This window comes from Eulemur rufifrons, chromosome 19, assembly GCF_041146395.1.
Source record: "Eulemur rufifrons isolate Redbay chromosome 19, OSU_ERuf_1, whole genome shotgun sequence".
Taxonomy (NCBI): Eukaryota; Metazoa; Chordata; class Mammalia; order Primates; family Lemuridae; genus Eulemur; species Eulemur rufifrons.
Genome location: NC_091001.1, coordinates 108,961,774 through 108,986,151, shown reverse-complemented (window position 1 = coordinate 108,986,151; position 24,378 = coordinate 108,961,774). Strand labels below are relative to the sequence as shown.

The following is a 24,378-nucleotide window of genomic DNA, read 5'->3' as shown; positions in this document are numbered from 1 at the left end:
GGCCTCCCAGAGTGCTAGGATTACAGGCGTGAGCCACCGCGCCCGGCCTACTATTGCCAGCTTTTTAAAACTTTCTGCAGAAGCACATTCAGGTAATCACATTCATTGGCTGGCTTTAGGTCTGGGCATTTTAAAAATTACAGCAATTCGCTTATTTACTGGAAATAAGTTAAATGGAAAGAAGAATCATGGCAGGCAGGATCAGGCGCCGTACTGAGTGTTGAAAGGGACAAAGCACAGGTACAGACCCAGCCTACTAACTCTTAGTACCTACAGTCTCGCCAGGGAAGGAAGCCCACGCATATCCAGGTAGTAAGTGAGACCCAGGATTATCCAGGGAATCGAGCAGGTGGCAAAGAGGCAGCAGTGTGGAAAACGGGGAGAGTCCTCCGAGTTCACTTGCTTTCAGCCTTGGGACAAATGTAAACATCTTTCTGGGCTTCGTCTGTAAAAGGAAGATACCAGGGTGGTGGTGCTGATGCACTGAGGTCCCGGCCAGCGGTCTGTGTGCTACGTGAAGGGAACCACGTGTCGGGTGGGCCCTGAGCCGGGCCTTTGCGCATGGAGGTAGCCAGAGTGGTGGGGGCCGGGGGGCCTGACTGGACATGAAGGGAAGCCAGGAGCAGGAAGCATGCAAGGTCGGAGAGGCAGGAATGAGTGTGCAAAGTGCATCCCAGAGACAATGAGGAGACTGTCTGAGATGACTTTTTTTTTTTTTTTTTTTTTTTTTTTTTTTTTTGAGACAGAGTCTCACTCTGTTGCCCAGGCTAGAGTGAGTGCCGTGGCGTTAGCCTAGCTCACAGCAACCTCAAACTCCTGAGCTCAAGCGATCCTCCTGTCTCAGCCTCCCGAGTAGCTGGGACTGCAGGCATGTGCCACCATGCCCGGCTAATTTTTTCTATATATATTTTTAGCTGTCCATATAATTTCTTTCTATTTTTAGTAGAGATGGGGTCTCGCTCTTGCTCAGGCTGGTCTCGAACTCCTGAGCTCAAACGATCCGCCCACCTCGGCCTCCCAGAGTGCTAGGATTACAGGCGTGAGCCACCGCGCCCGGCCTGAGATGACTTTTAAATCTGTTAACTTGGGCAAAGCCTCAGTCTTTTAAGGATGTTTTGGTCTTTCCTGCTTAGGAACAGTATCTAGATTAGAGAAAGGCTGGGAACCCTACTTCAGCGTTTTGCATACCTTCCCGAGAGCGTTCCGTGTCCCTGGGATTCTGATTTCTCCTTCTCTTCCCGCTCCCTTCCTTCTTGTTCATCTTAATGTTCTTATCACCCTCCCGCAATAACTTAAACTTATCCCCATCTGCATCTTAGTTGGGCCGGTGACACCCAGGGCTACTTGTGGTAGACCTGTTCTTGGGTGTTGGGCCCCAGCAAGTTGTGGACCCACGGTCTAGAAGGAATCTGTCTCACTTAACGGTCTTGGAGATGTGCCAGCATTAGTTTTAACAACCGTAATTCCAGTCATGTCCACTCTGTGGTGCTCTTGCACCAGAAGTAAATTCTAAAACTAGCAGAAAGGGAGCTCAAAAACATTAAAAAATCCAGAACGACAAAAATAATTCATTTTAACTTTTGAGAAAATTTACTGGAAGATAAGCATAATGGATTTGGAACCCAGGACAGGGAGAGGAGAAGAGAGTACGGCATCTCCTGATTTCCTCTCTGAAAGAGGAGACTCCTGCCCGGAGAGATTCCCACCTGCTCACTGTGTCGCTGATTCGCAGTGGGCAAACCTGCTGCCCTAGCAACAGTCTGTGAGAATTCTCGCGGGCGACTGGTGGCTTGAGCACCGACACAGAGAAGAGACTTTTGAAACCCCGGCTTGACAGCCCGAAAGCCTGGTTTGGACAGTTTTCTCCAGCATCGTTTTGTGATTGGCTAGTGGAACCCGTCTCTGTTGCTTAAAGAATTGGGTTTCTCTTTCATGGAAATAGACTCGCCAGCACAACACCTTCCTGGGTTAGTCTCCTAGGAAGTTTTGACCACATCTATGCAGAACTTCCTCCAATGAGGAGTGTGTTTGTTAGTATTCTATGATCATTAAATTCTCAGCCTGTCAGCAAACCTTACCACTTTCATCTTAGTTTTAACCTGTGCATGTAAAGATAAGAATCCAATTGTATTTAAATAATGAAAAGACCTTTGAGCTGATGGTGACCACTCAGAATGGAGATATGGAAATTATTGTAAATTATAAATTATTTCCTAAGGACTGGGACCAGTATGATTCTATAACCAAAAGGACAAACTGCAAAAAAATTAAGACTTTTTAGCCTGGTTGGACAGGGATTGAGAGAAAGCTTCATTGGAATCATATAATCATAAAAAGTGTGGATCAGAGGAACACTGATTTCATAAGTTCTAAAATATTAGGATATAGGGTACTATAGGTTATCCTAAGAGGTGGTATCAACATAAACATAGGTGAATTCCCAGAGTGTTTGTACTAAGTTGTGAGTAAAGCTGCAGCTGCAGAGAAAGCTATGCTGCTGGTAACTTGGAAAATGACATCAGGGAAGATGGCCACCACCTCGTAAACTTGTCTCACCTGTTGTTAAGTAGAGATTCTGGAAGGGAAAGTGAATAGAGGTTCAGAGTTGCTGTCTGTTCTTCTGCTTCAAAGAGTGCTATTCCTGTAACCTAAAGTAGTTTCAAAGTAAACTCTTTATTTCCTCTTTTTAAAAGTTTCTCGTGTAAAAGATGTTTGGGTAATTTAGCAATGTTAGTACCTTCACAAGCTGTGCTAGGGTGACTTTTGGTGCCTGTTGCTTATGGAGCCTTCTGTTCCCTTTGCAGGTTTTCATCTCTGTGAACTGCTTGAGCACAGATTTCTCTTCTCAGAAGGGTGTGAAGGGGTTGCCTCTTAATATTCAAATTGACACCTACAGTTACAACAACCGCAGCAACAAGCCAGTGCACAGGGCCTACTGCCAGATAAAGGTCTTCTGTGACAAGGTAAGGTCGGGCAGGGATGCTTGGAATGAAGTGTTTGAGACTCTCTCACAGAAGACGACCAGGGTCTTTTTGCTATTTAAGTAACATCAATATGAAAGTACTGCTGCTAATATAAAATAGCTTATTTTAAATGAGCAACTATTGTTTTAGCCTTGCAAAGACACATTAAATAGGCATGAAAAAAATCACATTTTAACTAAAAGATTAAAAGCGTTGGTAAATATGTTTTGCTGGGCATGTCTCATGCAGTAAGGGAGGTGCACACAGGTTGCAGGATCAGTAACCCGCTCAGCTGGGCTAAATGCAGGAGTCTAGACAGGCCGTTGTATCTCGAGAGCAGTAGCTAGAGGCGTCTCTGAGAACAGGGAAGCAGTTGTGGATGAATGAATGGTCCATTGAACTAAGACTGAACATGATTTTGACTTTTCCTACTCAAAAATATTGGACTTTTTTTTTTTTTTTTTTTAGCCAGTTCTTCTCTTTTCATCCTGTTAAAAAAAAAACAATAACCCCCCCCCCTCCCTTTTATTAAGATTTTTAGAGGGTACTAGATCATTGGAAAGGTATTCGCTGTCAGGGGCCCAGGCTGTCATCCTGACTTTTGTGCTGGGTACACAGAGTGCAGCATCTGAGCACAGCACGTGAGCCTCAGGCCTCCCCAGGTCAAAGAGCTCTCTCAAGCACGCAACTCGGTGGATTTAGTGAGCACCTGCCCCGTGCCTGATGACGTGGCCAGGTGTACTCCTTTCCTGTTGTTAACAAATGAGCCCAGACTTAGTGGCTTAAAGCAACACAAATTTGTCATCTTACAATCTATGGGTCAGAAGTGTGACATGGGTCTCGCTGGGCTAAAATCAGGGTGTGGGCTGGGTCTCATTCCTTCCGGAGGCTCTCGTGGGACATCGCTTCATTGCCTTCTCCACCTTCCAGGGGCCACCACAGTGCTTAGCGTGTGTCTTCTTCCATCTTCAGAGCCACGATGGCTGGTCGAGGCTCATGTCGCATCACCCGGTGCTCCTTGTCTGTCATCTCTGACTCTCCTGCCTCCTCTGCGTTTAAGGAGCCCTGTGATTGCCTTGGGCTTGTGTGGATGATCTGGGACGGTCTCCCTGTCTCCGAGCCAGCTGTGCGGCAGCCTTACTTCCTGCTGCCTTGGAATGACCTGTCTCCAGGCTCCCGTAAGGAGTTGGGCGTCGCTGGAGCCTCGGTGGTGACGAGCCACGGCTGGCAGGGCAGGGGTTGCCGGCCCTGAGTCAGAGCTTCATGCTACGTTCCTCTTTCCAGGCAAAAGAAAACCTGAAGAGAAACTATTGAATGTCTATGTTCTTTTTCTAAAAATCTAGAGAGAAATTAAGGTTTTATTAGTTCAATTAAAAATATTTTTTCACATCTACTGTTTCTAAAAAATTGCCATGTCTTGTAATAATTTTCCTTGACATTCTTTAGAATTCGTAAGTTCACTTCTTGAATGCAGGGAAGTGTCTGTGTTTCATCAGACCGCTGCTGACATCAGGCGGCCGGCGCCGGCCATCCTTGCCTCCTTGCCGCAGGCGTGCCAGGGCCGCCCGCAGGGCCCGGCTCTGGGACCCGGCTTCTGAGATGGCGCTGTCAGAAGACTCTTTCCAGAGGGCAGGTCCTGCATCAAGGACTTTCTTCCACGTTCAGTTCCATGATCTCTTAGGGACCTCTCCCGTTATCAGTGGTGAAAGACCATATTTTTTATTTCTAATCTGTCATGAACTTCTGTAAAATACAATGAAAATTCAAATGAATTGCTAGAAATGCAAAGTGGCACCTAAAGTCATATAGACTACAAACCCCAATTATTTATTTTTAAATATTTATTTATTTATTTATTTTTGCAACAGGGTCTCTCTCTGTTGTCCGGGGTAGAGTGCAATGGTGTGATCATAGCTCACTGCAACTTCACACCCCTGGGCCCAAACGATCCTCCTTGCCTCAGCCTCCTGAGTAGCTGGGACTACAGGCATATGCCACCACGCCTGGCTAATTTTTCTATTTTTAGTAGAGACCAGGTCTCCTTCTTGCTCAGGCTGGTCTCGAACTCCTGACCTCAAGCAGTCCTCCAGCCTTGGCCTCCCAGAGTCCTAGGATAACAGGGGTGAGCCACCACACCTGGCCTGTTTTTTTTTTTTTGTTTTGTTTTTTTTGATCCAGTAGATACAAAATTATTCTATCTAATCGCTTTCCAGATGCTTACTTACTTTTAGATGGATCCTTCCCCAGACCTTAACAGTTGGGGGCCGACACTGGCCGACAGATCACACTTTGAATGTTGCTGTATCAGAGGATGTCAGCATGACTTAGCGTGAACTGGAGTTTTCCATATCAGATGTTAAAAATTGTATAACCAGTTTTGAAGGGAAGGAATAGTATTGATTCATGCTCTTAAACAAATTTGGTTTTAGTATTAAGACTTTTCAAGGGAGCCTCCAAAATTGGTAGCTCGTTGAGAAAATAAAACATAGGAAGGGTTTCATGAATTGTCCAAAGTTACTCAAGCAATCAGTGGTTGTACAAAATTTAGATACCACTTCTTTTTGCTATGTGAGTACTTTAAAACCACATACTAGTGTATGCTGTGAAGCAGAATGCCTTCTTCCAAGTTGCAAACTGGAATGTGGGACATCACGCGATTTCATATCCTGGTGTCACCGCTTGCCTGCCCATCTGTTCATTTAGATCATACACAATAGGAACATAGTATCTGAGGTTTTGGATAGCCTGTCAAATGTGCGGGCCAGCGTCAGTCATCGTTTTCTCATTACTTGTGTATAAGCACTACAAAGTTGGTAAAAGAACATCACACAAAGCCGTGGTTAGAAAAAGAGGCGTCTGCCTCTAGTGGTGCTTTGTGTGGCCCGAGTCAGTAGATACTCAATAGCCTCAGCCTTCATGGGTTGTGGCTTTCTTCATGAGACCGTTAAAATATTTATTATTTTTTCCCTACCTCCCTTGGTATGTAATTCTAGAGATCTACATGGAGATGAAAGTTGTTGGTCTGATCTCTCATGTTCTGCCCTTATGGTATATAGAAGTGGTAATAAGTGTGTAATAGCAGGGCACGTAAGGTGAAATTATACACCAGGTTTTCATCCCTGGTTTTTGATCTCAGTTATTATGGGTAGATATAAAATCCTACATGAGAAGAAATTATCATATACCTGCTGTGTGTAACTAATTTTCAAAGTCCTTGAACCTCTGAACCACATGAAACCCCACATGACCTGACACCCACTCCTGATTCTTGTACATTTGGTTATGACTTTTCTGTCATCGCTTTCTGATTGTCATTGCTGTGTCTGTCCTAGGTTTGTCCCCTGCTGCCTCGTCTCTGGAATATCCCACCTGCTTCCTTGATTCTGTACTTTCTGAGATTTGACTCACCTGTTGTTTGGTGCCTATCAATTCACTACCCTCTGCTGGCTCTTAAAACTCTCACATTCTATTTTATTTTATCTGGTCTATGTTTGCAGTAAGAAACCAAAAGTAAAACATCTTTTGGTATCTTTCAGAGGTATTCACGTGATTTTTCTCTCCTGAAAAGAAAGTTGTATCAGCACTTTATTATGAGTTGCTTAATTAGTTTGATAAATGGAATTTTCTTTTATTGTAGAAACAGCAGCAATTTAGTACTTTTTCAGAGAAAACAGGAGCAGAAATTGGGTCTCTAACCAATGGAAATTTGGCAGCTCCTCTTTCTGTGAGCTTGTGTGTATATCCCTAGTCCATCCTAATAGAGAAGAATTTCATTGACACTTATTTCCCACAGGAGATTTTTTTTCTTCATCAGAGTAATGTTTATCATAGCTGTAACTGGAAACAGATGTTATGCATTAACGTTTTGGGATGACACCTGATGTAATTGCCCAAGATCAGTCTCCAGTTGGTGACTGAGTCAGAACAGCTTGCATTTAAATGGTTCTCCATAATGTCATGGACTTCCCTTAATATTTTTTTGCAGTGTGTGCTACTGGTGATGAATTCTTACAGCTTTTATATGTCTGAAAATTCTTTATGTCACCATCTATTTTGAAAGATCTTTCTGCTGGGTATAAAATTCTAGGTTGACTTTTTTTCCTTTAGCACCAGGAAGGTGCCATTCCACTGTCTTCCAGCTGACAGTTTCTCTAAGAAGTCTGCTGTCATCCTTTCTTTGTTCTTCTGCATATCATGTGTCCTTTTTTATGATTGCTTTAAAGATTTTCTCTTTTTCACTGGTTTTGAGCACTTTGATTATCATGTCTCTTCATGTTTCCTATGTTTGGAGTTTGGTGAGCTTCTTGAATTTGTTGAGAATCTGTGGGTTTATAGTTTTCATCAAATTTGGAAAATTTTCAGCCATTATTTCTTATATGTTTTTTTCTTCCCCCTTCTTTGGGGACCCCAGTTACACATATGTAAGGTGTTTGAAGTAGTTCCGGAGCTCACTGATGCTGTTCTTATTTTTTTGAATTGCTTTTACTCTCTGCTTCATTTTGGATAGTTCCATTGTTAAGTCCTAAAGTTCACCAGTCTTTCCCTTTGCCAAGTCTAACCTGCTGTTAACTTCATCCAGTATCTTGTTCATCTCAGATATTGTAGTTTTCATCTCTGAAGTTCAAGTTGGATGCTTTATATCTTTCATATCTCTACTTAGCATGTTTAGTTTTTTTCACTAGCTTTTCAAACATATGGAATGTAGTTATAATAATCATTTTAATGACCTTGTCTAACATCTGTGTCAGTTTTGGGTCATTTTCAGTGGTTTGTCTTCCTTGTTACAGACAGCTGTATTTTCCTGCTTCTCTGCTTGCTGGATACTGGACATTTTTATATTCCTGTGAATCTTCTTGAACTTTGTTCTGAGATCTAGTTAAGTTACTTAGAAACTGTTTTTTTTTTTTTCCTGGGTTTTTTTTTTTTTTTTCTGTTTTTTTTTCTCTCTCTCTCTCTTTTTTTTTTTATGAAGGGGGGAGTGAAGAGGGGGACTTAGTTTCCTTTTTTTTTTTTTTTTTTGAGACAGAGTCCACTCTTTCACCCCAGGTAGAGGGTAGTGGCATCATGATAGTTCACTGCAACCTTCAACTCCTGGGCTCAAGCAATCCTCCTGCCTCAGCCTCCTGAGTAGCTGGGACTACAGATACATACCACCATATCCAGCTAATTTTTCTATTTTTAGTGGAGATGAAGTCTCACTCTTGCTCAGGCTGATCTCAAACTTATGAGCTCAAGCGATCCTCCTGCCTTGGCCTCCCAGAGTGCTAGGACAACTTAGAAACTGTTTGTTTAATCCTTTCAGATCTTATTTCTATGATTTGATAGCTGGGTCTGGAGCTATGCTCAATGTAAGGCTAATTATTCTGCACTCCTGAGCAAGATTTTCTTGAGTGTTCTACCCAATAGCCTGTGAATTATAAGCTTTTCCAGTCTGGGAACAGGTACTGCTTTTGGCGCCATGTGAGTTTCAGGCACTATTTCTCTAATCTTTTCATATATTCATCCCCCCCATCCCAACCCCCTACTCCCATCCCATCCCCTGCACCCCCCTCCCCCAGTATGAGGTAATTTCCTCCCACCCGCACACCTATCAGTACTCTGCAGAATACTCGGGCAGTGGGGGGGAACCCTCTGAAGATCTTGGAGCCCTTTCCTCTTTGGTACTTTGTCCTGCTGCCTTGATCACTCTGGACTTTCAGCTCTGTCTCCTCCACCCAGGGGATCTGGACTGAGAGACCACCCAGACTCCCCCTCCAGTGTCCTAGCCTGGGAACTCTGGAGGCTGTAAGGTGGCATAGCTGATGGGCTCACCTCATTTGCTCCTGTCGCAGGGGTCGCTGTTCTTTGTTGCGTGCCGGCCAGGGCCTTCAAAGTTCTTGTTTCATGCATTTTGTCTGGTTTTTGTTGTTGTTTCAGAGTGGAAGATAAATCTATGCTACTCTATGTCAGGTTGAAGCAAGAGAGTTTCTTATTCTTTATAGATGCAACAAATAAATAAGAAGGGAATGTCCTGTTTTGGAAAACAACCTTAGTTTCTCATCAAAATGAAGTTATTGTCAGACTGTTAGAAGGGACTGGGAGAGATACAGACCAACTCCATATAATAATGGCTAGGAGATTGTGGATATTTACCTGTTTTTCTATCTCAGGAAGGTAATGTTTGTGTCAATATTACTTAGCAATTTTTATAAGTAGATTGTATGTTTACCGATGCTATATTAGTATGTCAGCCTTCTAGAAAAGGCAGAAGGTGGTTTTGTATTCTGTTTTTTCAAGTGTGTCCTTAGTATATAATAATGCCAAGATCAGTGGCTGATTGTTACCGCCTCTCTTTGCTGTCAGTGAATTTTATTTAACAGAAAAATAAGTGCTCAGTTCATGCTTAACTGGATAACTTTGTAAAGAAATCTGTGCCATCCAGAAATTAATGCCAATAAGTCAAGCAAAATGATTAAATGTTATGTTTTTTAGTTTACTTCATTTGCTTGATTTTTAGGTCATGTTTATTATTAATATGGTTCTTTCTTAAATTGTGGGTTCAGTTGAACGACACTGTCATTCTTTGCACGTTTGGTTTACATAGTACAGAGGTGTCCTGTGTATAGGACTCCAAGTACACTTTTTCTCTTTTAAGTGATTATGCAGATTTCTAGTGACACCTTCCCTGATGTGAATTCTAGTTGGTCGTATCTGTCACTTGGTGCAGAACCATGGCCTGCAGTAGCGTTGCCCGTAGAGGAGAGTCCACGCAGAAGCCGGGTCGCCTTGTGTTTTGTCTTTCATTTTCTTTTCCTACTAGACAAAGGGAAAGGCCCTCGGGTCTGCAGGCAGTGTGGTAACATTAGCAGGTTTTCTCAGCTTTTTAGTTAACCTGGCCATCTCCATTAATGAAAGGAATTTTGCTCTATTTTGTTTTCAAATAAATGTTTTTCCCTCTGATTTCATATAGTTAATTTTTAAGAATAGGCTTTTTAGAGGAAACTGCTATGATAAGCCCCATAAATATATTAATAGTAAGTGATGGAGTTACATTTGCAGAGAAGAGAGATTTTCTTGCGTTGGTCAGGGTAAGAGTTAAGTATTTTAAAGAGGATCAGATAAACAGAAGCATATCTTGCCTTCTCTTGACCTACAGGGAGCTGAGCGGAAAATCAGGGATGAAGAACGAAAGCAGAGCAAGAGAAAAGGCAAGTGCACTGACCCCAGCTCCCAGGGGGACGCCTGTAAGTAGAACAGTTCCCGCCAAGCCTCAGACCTTGCTGTTCGCACAGGGCTGCAGTGTGCAGGCAGGAGATACGGCCGTGGGGCGTGGTGGCATTTGCCTCCTTCCTCAGACATGGCAGATGAATGGCTGAACCGGGTGGCTTTCCTGGGGAGCTACTGGAAGGGTCCTTGAGGTTTCCAGAGCTCAGCTTTTTTGGCTGTGGGTTCTAGTTCAGGCTGCTGGTTCCAGTCCTGAAAAATAGTACATGTTCCAGGTGAAACGTTAAAACCTGTTAAAATTGAGACTTGTCTAGACTTTTAAAAATGATAATGGCCTTTAGAATCCAGGCTATCTCGATTCCAAAATAAGGGTCGTTTTCTTACATACAGTGCAATGTCTTAACATTTGCAGACTCTATAGGGCTTCTGTTTGGATGTTTTACCAGGAAAACTTTTTTCTTTAATGTGACCATTATTCATATTCACAAAATCCTGTATCTAGAAGAAACAAAGTCCTGCTCTGTGCCTGTAGGGTTTCACCTGGGGCACGTGGGCTTCTGGCGTGTTCTTTGTGCAGTCTGCCTGGCTCAGCAGACGTCTGCCCGCAGCACCCGGTCAGGGTTCTCCTTGCACTGGAGTGCCAACTCCCGGTGTTGCTTCAGAGGGCAGCTAAGGAGGAAACCTCGTTACCAAGTACTTCAGGGCCACACTGCGGGGGAAGATGGAGTCTGTAATTCAATAAATTAAAAATTAGACAGGCCTGCATATGCTTAACCTCAGTGTCGAGTTTTTGATACGTTCTGAAGTCACAAGGTACATTACTGTTAAAATGTAAATTATTTAATGAGGACAGCTGAGGTGAAATTACTTCACAGTTTTATTTATACAATTATAAATTTTAGCCTTTCCAATGAAAACTAAATATGGTTTGTCTCTGTCACAAATCTTCTGTGTGTCTGTGTTTAAAGATACCTTTTCTTTTTTGATTTTTGAAACAACCTTCAGTTGATTTTAGCGGAAATACACACAACAAACTCCCTCACATACACTGTGATTTTTAATCCAGGCGTGGTGGCTCGAGTCTGTGATCTCAGCCACTTGGGAGGCTCAGGTGAGAAGATCACTTGAGGCAGGAGTTGAAGACCAGCCCGGGCAACACAGGCACTGTCTCCGGAAAAAAATTAAACTGTGATTTTTCTCCTAGTCCAGACAACACGACCTGTGTCTTGCAAAGTGCTGCAGTTTAAATTTCTTACATGTCAAGGCACGTGCTCTGTGGCTGCACCCAGTGCTGTGGACAATCTGCTGACCTTGGCGCGCTCTCTCCTTCCAGTTTCGGATGTTAAGGTGCCGCTGCTTCCCTCTCACAAGCGCATGGACATCACGGTGTTCAAGCCCTTCATCGACCTCGACACTCAGCCTGTCCTCTTCATTCCTGACGTGCACTTTGCCGGCCTGCAGCGGGGCACTCATGTGGGTAACCAGCGTCCTGGCGGAGGGTGCAGGGAAGCAAGGCACAGCATGGTAACGAAGCCAGCGTAGTGAGGTTTGAGCAGTTAGTCGGCTCTTTGGAATATTCAGCTGGGGTAACATGATGCCCGTGCAGTAAAGTACATTAAGTCAGCATCGTCCATTTGCAGATGCAGTGCCAGACCCGTCAGCATAGTTCTGCTTGTATTCATTCATTTTTATCCTAGCTCATTTAAAAGATTCTAGAATAGGAACATAATTTGGAGTTTGCATCTACACTCTTGTGAGTTTAGGTAGGGGAATGCCCGGGTTAGGGAGCCTTGATGTGGCACAGAACATGGGAGGCTCTTCCCCTGGCTCCACTCAGTGGTCACTGGTGTGTGTATATAGCCGTGTGCATACAGCCGTGGGTATACAGCCGTGCGTATACAGCCATGTGCATACGGCCGTGGGTATACAGCCATGTCTTGGCAACTAAAGCTAAATTTTAAAAATAGTCACAGCTCATTTGCGGCAAAAGCTTACCAGAGATAGGAACTCGGTAGAGTGGAGCATGCTTTTTATGCTGAGTTCAAATAAACATGAAAAAGACAGTCTTCCGTGCACTTTGCAGACAGGTTTGTAAGGACTAATGATTGTTCAGAGTTCCTGGAGAGCCACTGCCAGTATGTTAGTTTCTAACGGGAAGCCCCGGGGCGAGCAGGGCTGGCACAGGGGTTCTGTAAAGGGCCAGGCCGTGAGTATTTCAGGCTTTGTAGACTGCGCAGTCTCTGTGGTGCTGCTCAGCTCTGCTGTTCTGGTGCCAGAGCAGCTACAAACAGTATGCGCGTGAGTGAGCCTGGCTTCCTTTCAGTGAAGACTGTTTATGCAAACAGGCTTTGGGCCCCATTTGGCCCAGCCCCAGCGTTGGAGGAGTTCAGAAGATCTGTAAGAATCTGGTCATTGAAAAAATAAGGCTAAAGGATTTTGTATCAGATTGGTCAAATTCAAAATTATTTTTATTTTAGGAATAAGTCACTTATGGTCAAACATTTTGAGCATACATTTGAAAAGCATCTATTTCTTTGGTCTTAGGTCCTTCCCATTGCCTCAGAGGAATTGGAGGGTGAAGGGTAAGATTTATGTTTTGTTTTGTTTTAGTAAATTTGATTTTGAAACAATCTCAAACTTGTAGAAAACCCGCAGGTACAAAACAAAGAACTTGTCCCCCACCCCGAGCCATTGAGTTGCAGGCCGGGTGAGCCACCACTCCTGCCTACTGGGTGTTTCCTGCAGACAGGGACGTCCCTCTGCGTCACAGTCCAGTCAGGGTATTGGCATCGATGCAGTAGTGCCGTGTGGGCCTCGGACCTCTTTCAAGTTCAGCCAGTTGCTCCAATAATGTCCTTTGTAGCAAAAAAGGATCCAGCTCAGAATCCCATGTTGTGGTTGGCTGTCACGTCTCTTTCATCGTCTGCAATCTCAGCCTCTCCTTGACTTTTCCGACCGTTACTTCTGAAGATTACAGACCAGGTGTTGTGTAGACTGCCCCTCAGTTTGGGTCTGTCATTTGCTCGTGATTAGATTGAGGTGCTGCATCTGGTGGGTGTCATAACAGCAATGCTGTGTTCTCAGTGCAGCCTGTCAGACGGGGCCCGGTTTCCGTCTGTCCCCTTACGAATGGTGTTCACTTTGGTCCCTTGATTGAGATGGTGTCTGCCAGCTTCTCCCCTAGGAAGTTGCTCTTCCTCCTTGTACAATAAATGTTGTCAGGGGAGGGGGCATCGTAGCTTTGTAAATATCTCATTCCCCTTCAGGCTTTCAGTGGATTCATTAATTTATTCATATCAGTATGCACTCATAGTTTCGTGTTTTATTCAGCAAGTTCTAATCCATCGCTGTCATGTACTTTGACACTCTGATGGTCCCAGAATGGGTCAGTGGAGCCCTTCAGCCTGGCTCCTGGCCCCCTCTGACTCGCTCCTCACGCTTGGGGCACTTCCTTATGCTCCGCACTTGCATTTTCCCTTTTCCAGCCCTGGGATCGGCCCCTTCCCCAGGGAACGCTGCTCGCTGTGGTGGAGAATGGCATTTAGATCCGGGAGCGTGGGCAGCCTGCTCGCCCTGTGGGCTCTGCCTTCGCTGCGGGGTGGCACCCACTGACACGCTCTGCCAGGCTCCCCATGCCAGCTTGCTCAGACCCCACCTTGCGTGTCCTTCCTGGTGGCACCAGGACTGAGTTTTTCAAGAAGGGAAGATTTCCTTTGGTTTTTAAATGTCCCTTTTCTCTGGACACCAATCTATCTTCAGGAAAACGCACCGTGACAGAAAGAGCCGAAGTTTGGGGAGTGTTCGTCCCTCATTCCCCTCTTCCTCATCTTGATCCATTCCCAAGACTTGAACTGTCATTTCGGGGACACTCACCCCACGCCTGTTTCCGACTGTGCCTTCTCTCTGAAGGCCGGGCCCTGCCGCCTTGTTAGTTCTTAGTGTTTCAGACGTGAGTCCTACAGGCACTTCCGCCGGCGCCTGTCACGTACCAGGAACTGGGGTGGACAGAGCACCGTGAGCCCCCGTCCCTGACGGGATCGTTCTGCTCAGAACCCAGTGCGCCCTCCTTCGCCTTCAGTGACTGACTCTCCTGTCGCTCCCCCGACCCGCCCCAGCGGACCCTCCACGGCAGGTGCCGCGACCGCCAGTGCTCAGAGCCGAGCTCTGCCCGGGTGCTCCTCTGCCCGTGCTCTTTTGTTTCCACCGACGCTTCTGTATTTTGAACCTTTAGAATCTTATGCTCTGCTTGTCACCAGAGTCCCCCAACTGGTTATTCTGCTCATAGGTCCTAGAGTCCCTCCAGTCTTGGCCACATGCTCTGGGCACAGCATTCTGTCTCACCAAACCGTCACAGAGTCCCTCTTAGCTGCAACATACAATCTGTTCTTCCTGAGAGCTGAACCTTCGAGATATCAGCAGTATAGCCAACCTCCCTTTCCAGATCTGTCTTCCTGTGGGACATTCTGTCTCAGCCAGCCTGCCCTTGCGTTTCCTGCTCACGCCTCTCACTGTTTGAAATGTCCTCTCCTTTAGTACCACGCATACGAGGTTTTTTTTCCCTGAAAAGAGGCACTCTGTCCTTAAGCAGGCAGCGTCCTAGTGTGGGAGTGTGGCAGACGTCAGGTGGGAGGTAACCTGCGTGTGGCCCCAGCTCTGCCTTTAAGTGTCCAGGAGCCCTGGTCCGGTCAGTGTCTTTCTTCGGGCCTCAGAGTTTTCGTCCACAAATCCGGAAGCTGGACCACATAAAGAATGAAAGTCATTTCAAACCTAAAATCCAGTGACATGCCCTAAAACGTCCCCCTCGGTGTGTTTTGGACTGCCCGCAGCTCCGCCTTGAAAAGGGGACCATATGGCACGGAAGATGACTTTGCTGTCCCACCTCCTGCTAAGCTGACCCGGATAGAAGAACCAAAGAGAGGTGTGTTGGTTTCCATTTGGCAGTGGGTTCTGAGTCTGTCAAAAGTGTAAACTGTTCAAACGCATCTTGTCCAGTTTCACTTTTTTGAGATTTCTTCCATCGAACCAACATCTAGCTTGAACTGGGAAGCTGAAACATGTATTCCTTAGGACAAATTTTATATTGGTTTACGCTTGTCATCCTTGATGTGAATGTTTTTTATTTTAACCAGTACCCAAGATCTATTTTCCTATTTTGCTCGTGTGAATTAACTACATCCTATTGTTCTTTTTTCGCTTCCTCCTTCCTGGCTGGGGATTGATTAGTGCTGCTCTATGTTCGAAAGGAGTCAGAAGAAGTCTTTGATGCTCTCATGCTCAAGACCCCGTCTTTGAAGGGCTTGATGGAAGCTGTAAGTAGAATCCACTCTGTAATCCCCTTTTAAAAATGAAAGCAAACTTACACCGGAGTCCATTGAACCAAATTTTAGCAGCTCCAGACTCCTTCGGGTCTTTGCTGGAATCGTTGACATTCACTCGGGGGTCTTACCCCGCTGCAGTCTCCCAGTCGTGTCTGTTCCACTGAATTGAATGGATTTGTGGTGGCCTCTGAAATAGTTTAATTTTATATACTCTATTAAAGGGAAAGTGCCATTTAGCAAACCATTTAGAACTTAAGAAAAGTTATATTTTATCAAATGAAATCTTGAAAACTTTATACATAAAAACAGTGGCTTCTCAGTCTGCCTTTGAAACTCCTGACTGTAGGGAATTACCAAACTTGTGTCAAACCTTACCCAAAACATCTTTGAGAAAATTTAGGGCTGTAACCAGTGATGGCCATAAATCCTTCCTACAGGGTGTCAGCACCGGGCTGGAGTGACTTATCCCATATTCCCTTTTAGGATGTCAGTGAGAGAGGAGACACGGAAGGACGCTGTGTGGCTCCCCATCGTGGCTTTGCCCTAGGGTAGAATTCAAGTAATCGGCACCATAGCCTGATGTTTACCAACCTCAGTCCCCTGGAGACCATAGAGATCTTTGAGCCACCAGGCAGATGCAGTGACTCACACCTGTAATCCTAGGAGGCTAAGGTGGGAGGATCGCTTGAGCTCAGGAGTTCTAGACCAACCTGAGCAAGATCCCATCTCTACTAAAAATAGAAAAATTAGCCGGGCATGGTGGGCGTGCCTCTAGTCCCAGCTACTTGGGAGGCTGAAGCAGGAGGATGGCTTGAGCCCAGGAGTTAGAGGTTTCTGTGAGCTACGATGATGCCTCTGCATCCTAGCCCAGGCAATAGAGCAAGACTGTCTCGGAAAAAAAAAAAAAAAAAAATCTTTGAGCTCGAAGTGTGTGCATAACTGGGCTGGAAATATATCTCCCTGGCCCCTGACAACCATGGTGCATTGGATCCATTTCACAAAACTTGATTCCAGGCTTGCTGTGTGCCGGGCACTTTTGTGGGCTCTGGACTCACAAGAGTAAGGGACACGGTGCCAGGTGGAGTCCACCTCCTAGTTGGGAAGACAGAGACAATAAAGTAAGCACGAAAGTTAAGATGTCATTTTGCAAGTAGAACAAGTGCAATGAAGAACGAAGCGGGATGAGGGATGTGGGTTTGGGAGCTGCTGTGTGTCTCTCGGGGGCACCTGGAGCCCACAGACGTCACTCAGCATGTCCCTGCTCACACCACAGACACCGCCACCCCCCACCCTCACTTCTCCAGCTTCTCTTTATCTTATCTCTTGGCGACCCTTTATCATTTCTCACAAGTTATGAAACTCTTGATTATGGGGAGAGAGGAGAGTGGAAAAGATGGAGAATCACTGGATTATATGCAAAGTTATCATCCAGTGATACCGAAAAGGAAAAGCGCTTGCTTGGTTAGAGCACAGAGCTGCGAGTTGGTCTGAAATGCACATTTTTAAAAGATCAGCAGGGATCTGAGGGTTAGTCTGCCGAGGCCCAGTTCTCAGCGCTGCCTTGAACTTCGCTCCACAGATTGAGGTGAGGCAGTGACCCTAATTCGAGAGTGGTCTAGACAACAATTCCAAATAAAGTATTTGATCTAGACTGTTTGTCCTTGAAGTCATGCGCCCATTCTCTTTAAAAATAGCCTCTGTGCCCTGAAAGGAAGACACCCAGAGTTTGCACAGGGGTGATGTCACTGCATCGGGGTCCACTCACAGCCCCTTACCCGGAGGGGCGGCCAGGACTGAGGAGAGGCCGAGGGCCCTCGAGGGACACGTGTGGGTCTTTCCTGTGTCTTTGTGTGTGTGTTTTTGAAAAACAAAGTGACACACTCTGTATATAATTATTTATGTATATAAATAATAATTCTACATGTATTAAATATATGTAAAATGATTGTTTTTGTTTGCTTTTTAAAGCCATGAAAACAGCATTATAATTATTTTTCTTTGCTCTTTCAGATCTCAGACAAATATGATGTTCCCCATGACAAGATTGGGAAAATATTCAAGAAGTGTAAAAAGGGGTGAGCAGAGACTGTTTCCCGCGTGACTTTGAAACACTGACACCCCCAGTGCCAGTGTGGCCCCCCCAACGCCAGCCACACACATACGTGGTGCCCAGTCCAGAAGCAGCCATAGAAATGGGAATGCTAGAATATGGTTATTCTTACTAAATTATTTAGATAAAATTGATCTGCTTTCAGATCTTTTGGATTATTGTCCCAAGTAAAGTTTTTATTTGCTGTCCCGTGCCTGGCAGCAGCGAGGCTCCATCCTCGGGGATGAAGCGCACGGGGGACAACGGTAATCGCTCCCCCGGCACAGTGAGCCCCGGCGCGAGCCAGGCCCTGGCCCAGGCACATCCCGAGCTGCTTCCCTGAGTTTTCACCTCGTCTGTCCGGGAGGGGCGCACTGTCTGGGAGGGGCGCACTGTGCGGGAGGGGCGCACTGGGCGTCGTTTGCAGACAGCCGCTGAGGCTCAGAGCTGGAGAGGCTGGTCCGAGGCCGTGTAGCTTCTTACGGTGGAGCCAGGATTCAGGCTCAGCTTTGACTGCCCCTAAAGCCTTTGTGCTTTCTGCCCTGCCATCCTGCCCTGGGGCATAGTTTCAAGTTACATAATGTTGCTGCTGTGTCCAAAAATTGTGCTTGTCTATGCTGTTTGGCACGAATAAGCAGGGGATAGCATAAAAAAAATTTGGCTTAATTCTGAAACAAATTCTACTTGGAATTTTCTAGATAGGTCTAGTGGAAAGAGTTGAACTTTCCATGATCGTAGATCATTTAAACTTTGGGGAATACTTACCAGACAAGATAATTTGTCAGGGAAATGTGGCTTCAGATCATGCAATTAATTTTATTCAGTTGCTTTCCAAAGCTGGACCAATGAAACGTTCCTTGTGTAGATTTATTTTGTTATGTTATAATAAGTACCATTTATAAGGGACCACCACATGCCAGATGCAATAACACATAGCTAGTATTTTTTGTTTACCACGTGCTGTGATGTAAGTGCTTAACTCAGTTCTCTCTTTATTTAATTTTCTCAACAATCTTACAAGGTAGGCACTATTATTGTCCCCATTTTATAGATGAGGAAATAGAGGCTCAGGGAGGTTTAAATAATTCGCCTCATATGTCCCAGCCGGTAAGTGGCAGAGCTAACGTTGGGTCTAGGTCTGACTCCAGAGGGGCAGGAACGAAGTTGTTTGTCTTGCCTGTCTGTCTTCCAGGATCCTGGTGAACATGGATGACAACATCGTGAAGCATTACTCCAATGAAGACACCTTCCAGCTGCAGATCGAAGAAGTGGGGGGGTCGTACAAGCTCACCCTGACTGAGATCTAGAGCCGGAGGGCCCGCAGCCCCCCACGCGTTCAATGAAGGTGTGGCGAGATCTTACAGCCCGGCGAGCCCCGGGCTCCCCAGTCAGCAACCTCGCGAACACAGGCGAGTGTCAAGGGAAGGGATTCCTTTCGAGTTGGTGCTGGAGCTGCATTTGGCTTAGAGCATTTAATTTATTGCATTGGCATTTTTCAGATGACAGAGAAATCCACATACCACTATGTTTGAATTTTCTGATATATTTAGGATTAAAAGTGAAAAATTTGTTCCAGGATTTAACAGAGCCTCTGGGAACCTTTAGGATATCTGCTACATTATTTATCAAAATATTGGGCTATCTACCTTGTCCCTGCGATACTGGTGAGCCCGCTCGCTAGGGGAAGTCAGGAGAGCAGCAGGCTTGGCTCTACGGACGGGCGCCCTTGCCTGGACTCCGTGAGGCTCTGCTGCCTCACGTTCATGGGCACCTGAGGTGCAAAGGGGTGAGTCCTTTCTCCCTCAGCCTCTCACCTCCAATAAATGTTTACTAAAATAGGGCATGTTACCAAAATCTTCCTTTGCAACTTTCTTGGACATATCAACTGCCTTTCTTATGAAGAATTTAAATGGGTTACATATGAAATCAGTTAAGATAAAGCTGCATTGTATATAAGTGCAATATATTTTTGAAGGTCTATGTCTGTAAATGTGTACATACATGTCTTATATAAATATATAATATATAAATATGGTGTCTGTGTACATACAGTGAAGATATGCAGTAAGATCTGCCTTAAAGACTTTCTCTAGACAAATGGTTAAGTTATTTTTGGTAATGTATACCAACCACATAGAATTCCTTGCTTAGTGGAAACCCTCTAAAAACCTGTTTTCTCTTGTGTTTTCTCAAACACAAGCAATCATTCCATAGCGTAACAAAACCTCCTCAAATGATAGATTCTGTTTGCTATTGAGAATGTTATCATTTTTATTTCTGCACTGTGTAACAAATGAAGTAAAACACTGCTGCAATTCATGTCTGCTGTATATGCTGGTATCAGCAGCTGTACTTACATAGGGTGAACACACAGTAATTGCAACACAGATGTTGTAATGATTGTGTACCAAGTGACACAACTCAAAATGGAGTTCTTCCTAATCTTCCTGTTATAAGAAATGATTATTTCATCATGTTCAGAGCCTTCAAGCTTTATCTTTGTTGTTAACAATTCTAGAAAGCATTCACAAATTTATGAGAATATATTACCATGGCAGGGGAACATTTTGTATACATGTTTAAATATATTAAAATACTAAAAAATGTAATTTTATAACCGAAACAAAAATCACGGGTATCTTTAGGTTCAGGGAGCTAGAATAGGTCATTTATATAAGTAGGATTGATAGTGACATTCTTAGGTTAAAATATTCTAATGAAGTATGTGAACTAAGTTACTGGTTTTCTAAAATAAGGTATGGGATGTGGGTTGTATAACTTTTATATTTTGTTTTATGAAGTTGATTTTGTCTTGTTTCTAATTATATCATTGAAGATGTATTTTAAGCTAGAGGGATTAAATTTTATATGTCTATTTCATAATATGTCATTTCCTATTATTCAATTTGACTATATATTTTCATTAGTAAAACAAAATTTGAGATCTTCAAATATTGGAACAGAAAAGGATCTCCTTATAGCACTTTTGCCTTATTTTATTTCTTTTCTTTTTTAAGAGACAGAGTCTTGCTCTGTGGCCCAGGCTAGGGATTTTACGTGTTACAAGCTCAGAAATGAGTCTGGGCTGGACTTACATCAGCAGCTCATTACATATGAATTATGCAATTACCTCAATGAAGCTTTTTTTTTTTTTTTAATTAAAAGATGACTTGAATCTCTACCTGGGAATGGTCTCCCTCTCCCATTTCCCACAGCTCCGGTCCGCCTGCACCCAGAGTTGACATGACCCTGTCTCTCTTAAAGACAGACTCCCCTCGGTCCCTGTGGACGTGATTCTGCCCTCACCTGCCTCTGGGCGTTGGCTCCCTGCACCCCTGGTGAGCTGCCCTTGTCACCGCTGGCTGTGACCTCGCTTCCCGATCGGCACCTACTCACCACTCTCGCGTCCAGGTGGCCTCCCTGCTGTCCCCAACCCCTGTGTGCCTACAGCCACTGGCTCCAGAGGGCAGCAGGGCTGTGTCATTCTCTCCTGTGTACCAGGAAATTCTTAGCAGGAGTTGGAATCAAGTAGCTGCTGGTTGAAACAAACCCAGCAAAACCCTGGGAACAGCGGGGGCCTGGCGGAGCGCCCGAGGCACGCGCATATGATGTCTGTGTTCCGTAGTCCCGGCCTGGGGGCATCTCGGCTGACGTAAAGTGAAAGGTCACTGCGGTCTGCCTCACAAGTGACCTCTTTCCCAGTTAGCAGACACCCTCTGGACACACTGCACGGCCCCCTGGCCGCAGCCTGATGTGGGCAAGCCCAGCTGAGAGAGGAGACCTGTCTCCTCGCTGTCTCTGTCTCTCCCCGCGGGAGCCTCTGCCTGCAGGTGTGGGGGCCGGACGGTGAGCCGGAGCCCTGTGGGGAGGCCCCACACCCACCAGGGCCCTGTGCAGCCATCCCCTCCACTCCAGCCCCCTGCACCCTGGCAGTGGCTCACAACGCCCTCCTGCAGGACAGCCAGGGCCAGGACCTGGAGAAGCCCCGTCCAGGCAGGACGGGGAGACCCGCAGTGGGGCCTCCTTCCCACGGTCCTCCCCACGCCGGCCCGCCCGGGAGGCCAGGAGGCTGGCCAGGCTGTCCGCACGTACGCGCAGCCTTCCCGGTGGCCGGCGGCCAGGCAGAGGCTGGCCTGTGGATGTCTGGCCCAGCTGGCCACAGGCCACCTTGCTCCCGCTGGCCCTGGCGCACAGCCCCACTGTTGGCGCGACGCTGCGACCTTTCCCCCACTTCCAGCTCTGGCCTCCAGATGGTTCTAGGCCCCTGAAGTTTATCTTTCTTTTTTTTTTTTTTTCTTTCTTTCTTTTTTTTTTTTTTTTTGTTTGTTTGTTTGTTTTTCTTTTGGCCCCTGAAGTTTACACAAGTCACCATGGCTGGCCCAAGGGCTTCCCACTGGTTCCCTCCCTGCTCTTGGCTGCCAGGGCCGCCCTAGAGGGCAGGGACAGGCCTTCACCCCAGCAGGGCCAGCCGCAGGGTCAGGGCAGGCTGAGCCTGGCACGAGGCCCACCCTCCATGTGGGGGGCCAGCAGCACCCCCGAAGCCCACAGCCCAACCTCTCCCCAGTGTTCCCAGGCAGAAAAGACACTCTGCCCTGAACGTCACTGTCACGAGGGCGGGGGCTCAGCAACCTGACACAGACGTGTCTGTGGGTCTGTCCTCAACCAAGTCCCCTGCCTGAGACTCTGGCCTCTGGCCTCCTGCTTGGTGCCCACACCTGCCACCCCAGCCAGCCTCTCTGCTCCCTCCAGTGTGTCACAACCCCCCAGGGTGCCTCCTCCCTCATCCCCTGCCTGTCCTCGACGCAAGGAATGACAAGAGGCCCCGTGCACCAGTCCCTGAGGAAGACAGGGATGACCTCCCCACCACAAAGACCCACAGTGGGGGCAGCCGGGCCGAGGTCTGCACGCAGAGCTCCTGGCCTTCACAGCTGCACCACGCAGGGGCCAGATGGAGAAACTGAGGCACAGACAGGCAAGAGACTCCATGGAAGCAGGTGCCAGATACATTGGCCTGGTGACCCCTAGCCCCAGGCCCTGCCTGGACAAGGACTTGGGACCCAGGAGCACAGAGCAGGGGTGGGAGTGCAGGGGGTGGCAGCTCCCACTGCTCTCAGGCCTGCCCCATGGCCGTCCTTGGTCTTCAGGTCTGGGGCAGGACTTAGCGAGCAGACCTGGGAAGTGGCATCCACCGAGCCAGAGCCACCCCACAGAGCCTCTTGTCTGCCTCCAGGGCCCTGGGGTCTGTGTCCTCCCAGGCCACGGCTCCTTGGCCTCCCAGCCAGCGCGGGTCTGCCCGCACCTGCCCAGCTCCGGGAATGAGCTGTCTTAGTCTGTTGAGGCTGCTTTGACAAAACACCATAGATCAGACGGCTTGTAAACAACAGAAACTGTGTCTCACAGTTCTGGAGGCTGGAGGTCTGAGGCCAAGAGCCAGCAGGGTCGGGTTCTGGTGAGGGCTCTTCCGGCTACAGGTGGCTGACTTCCGGTGGTGTCCCCCCATCGTGGCAAGAAAGGAGCTTTCTGCCCTCTTCTCATAAGGCCACTCATCCCAGCACGGGCTCTGCTCCCTCGGCCTAATCACCTCCCGAAGGCCCCACCTCCTAAGGCCACCCCCTTGGGGGTTAGGATTTCAACATAAGAATTGTGAGGGGACATAAACCTTCAGACTACAGGGGCTCCCACCAGGCAAATCTGGGACAATTTGAGCATCAAAATAAATAAATGACTGTCACATATAACTTATTGAATAAAATAGAATATCACAACTCCATACTGATAGTTTTTTTATTTATTTCAAAATATTATGGGGTATCCTGATATACATTAATACATGAAGAAATTGAAATTTTAATGAAGAATGGATATTTACATAATTTCAAAGTACCTCCCTTCAAAATACTTATTAATTACAAAATAAAAAGACTAACTTTACATGGAGACACCTGTCAGCACCTTAGTCAAGAAACCAAAATGAACATTGTTACAAACAGGGAAAACCATCACTGGACGCCGCTGGGGCACTGGGCACACGGCATCGCCTTGGAGATTTCCCGTGACGACGCACAACCCGAACCTCATCGCCCGGAGCGCTGGGCAGACCCACGCGAAGACCCACGGAAGGCATTTTCCCTCCTACGGACACCTCAGAGAATTCTCTGGCCCGACAGCTTCCTAAAATTCAGTCTGATGTCGTCTGTTCCCAGGGCATCTCCTTTGCCTCACCTTGCCAGTGTACTCACTTCCCCTTGCCAGTGTAGACAGAGCCCAAGCAGCTGGGAGTGTGTCCACGTGGAGAGTGTATGGACACTGTGTCCGGGGAGGGGTGGGGGGAGGATAGAGTCAGAACTGCCCCCAAATCAGTGAAGGGAGGAAGAGGGGGAGAAGGCTTGGATCCCAAGGGCAGAGGGGCATCGAGGGGTGGGAAGACAGGGAGAGAGAGTGGGTTCAGCGTAGTCAGGGAACCCAACAGAAGGCTCCCCTGTAACTGGGGTGCTTGAGCAAAGGCAGCCCCAGCACCCCTGCCGCAGGGCAGAGTCTCATATGGCAGCCAAAGTCTCATGCACATAAGGAGCAGCAGTGACAGGCGTGTGCATGTGCATGTGCTGGAGTGCACATGTGAGCATGCATGATGCGTGCATGTTCACGTGTGTGCATGTGCGTGCGTGCATGTGTACGTGTTCACATGTATGTGCATATTCACACGTATTGTCCGTGCACGTGTGACGTGTGCATATTCACACACGTGTGCATGTGCACGTATGTGCATTGGGGGGGTTAGCCTGGCTGGTTTGCCTGTGGCCTGGCT

General features: G+C 46.6%; 1 protein-coding gene across 1 annotated transcript in view; it reads left to right on the top strand.

The window, feature by feature from the left end:
- The window catches only part of GRHL1 (grainyhead like transcription factor 1), a 47,946-nt gene extending 27,490 nt beyond the window's left edge, over nt 1–20,456 (top strand). Inside the window, exons 9-16 of the mRNA XM_069494547.1 lie at nt 2,805–2,963; nt 10,099–10,150; nt 11,500–11,639; nt 12,711–12,748; nt 14,993–15,084; nt 15,390–15,475; nt 17,495–17,559; nt 18,766–20,456. Of these exons, the coding sequence (XP_069350648.1) occupies nt 2,805–2,963; nt 10,099–10,150; nt 11,500–11,639; nt 12,711–12,748; nt 14,993–15,084; nt 15,390–15,475; nt 17,495–17,559; nt 18,766–18,880 (747 nt within the window). The 3' untranslated portion in view covers nt 18,881–20,456. The remainder of the gene's footprint in view (nt 1–2,804; nt 2,964–10,098; nt 10,151–11,499; nt 11,640–12,710; nt 12,749–14,992; nt 15,085–15,389; nt 15,476–17,494; nt 17,560–18,765) is intronic.
- The last annotated feature ends 3,922 nt before the right edge of the window (nt 20,457–24,378 follow it).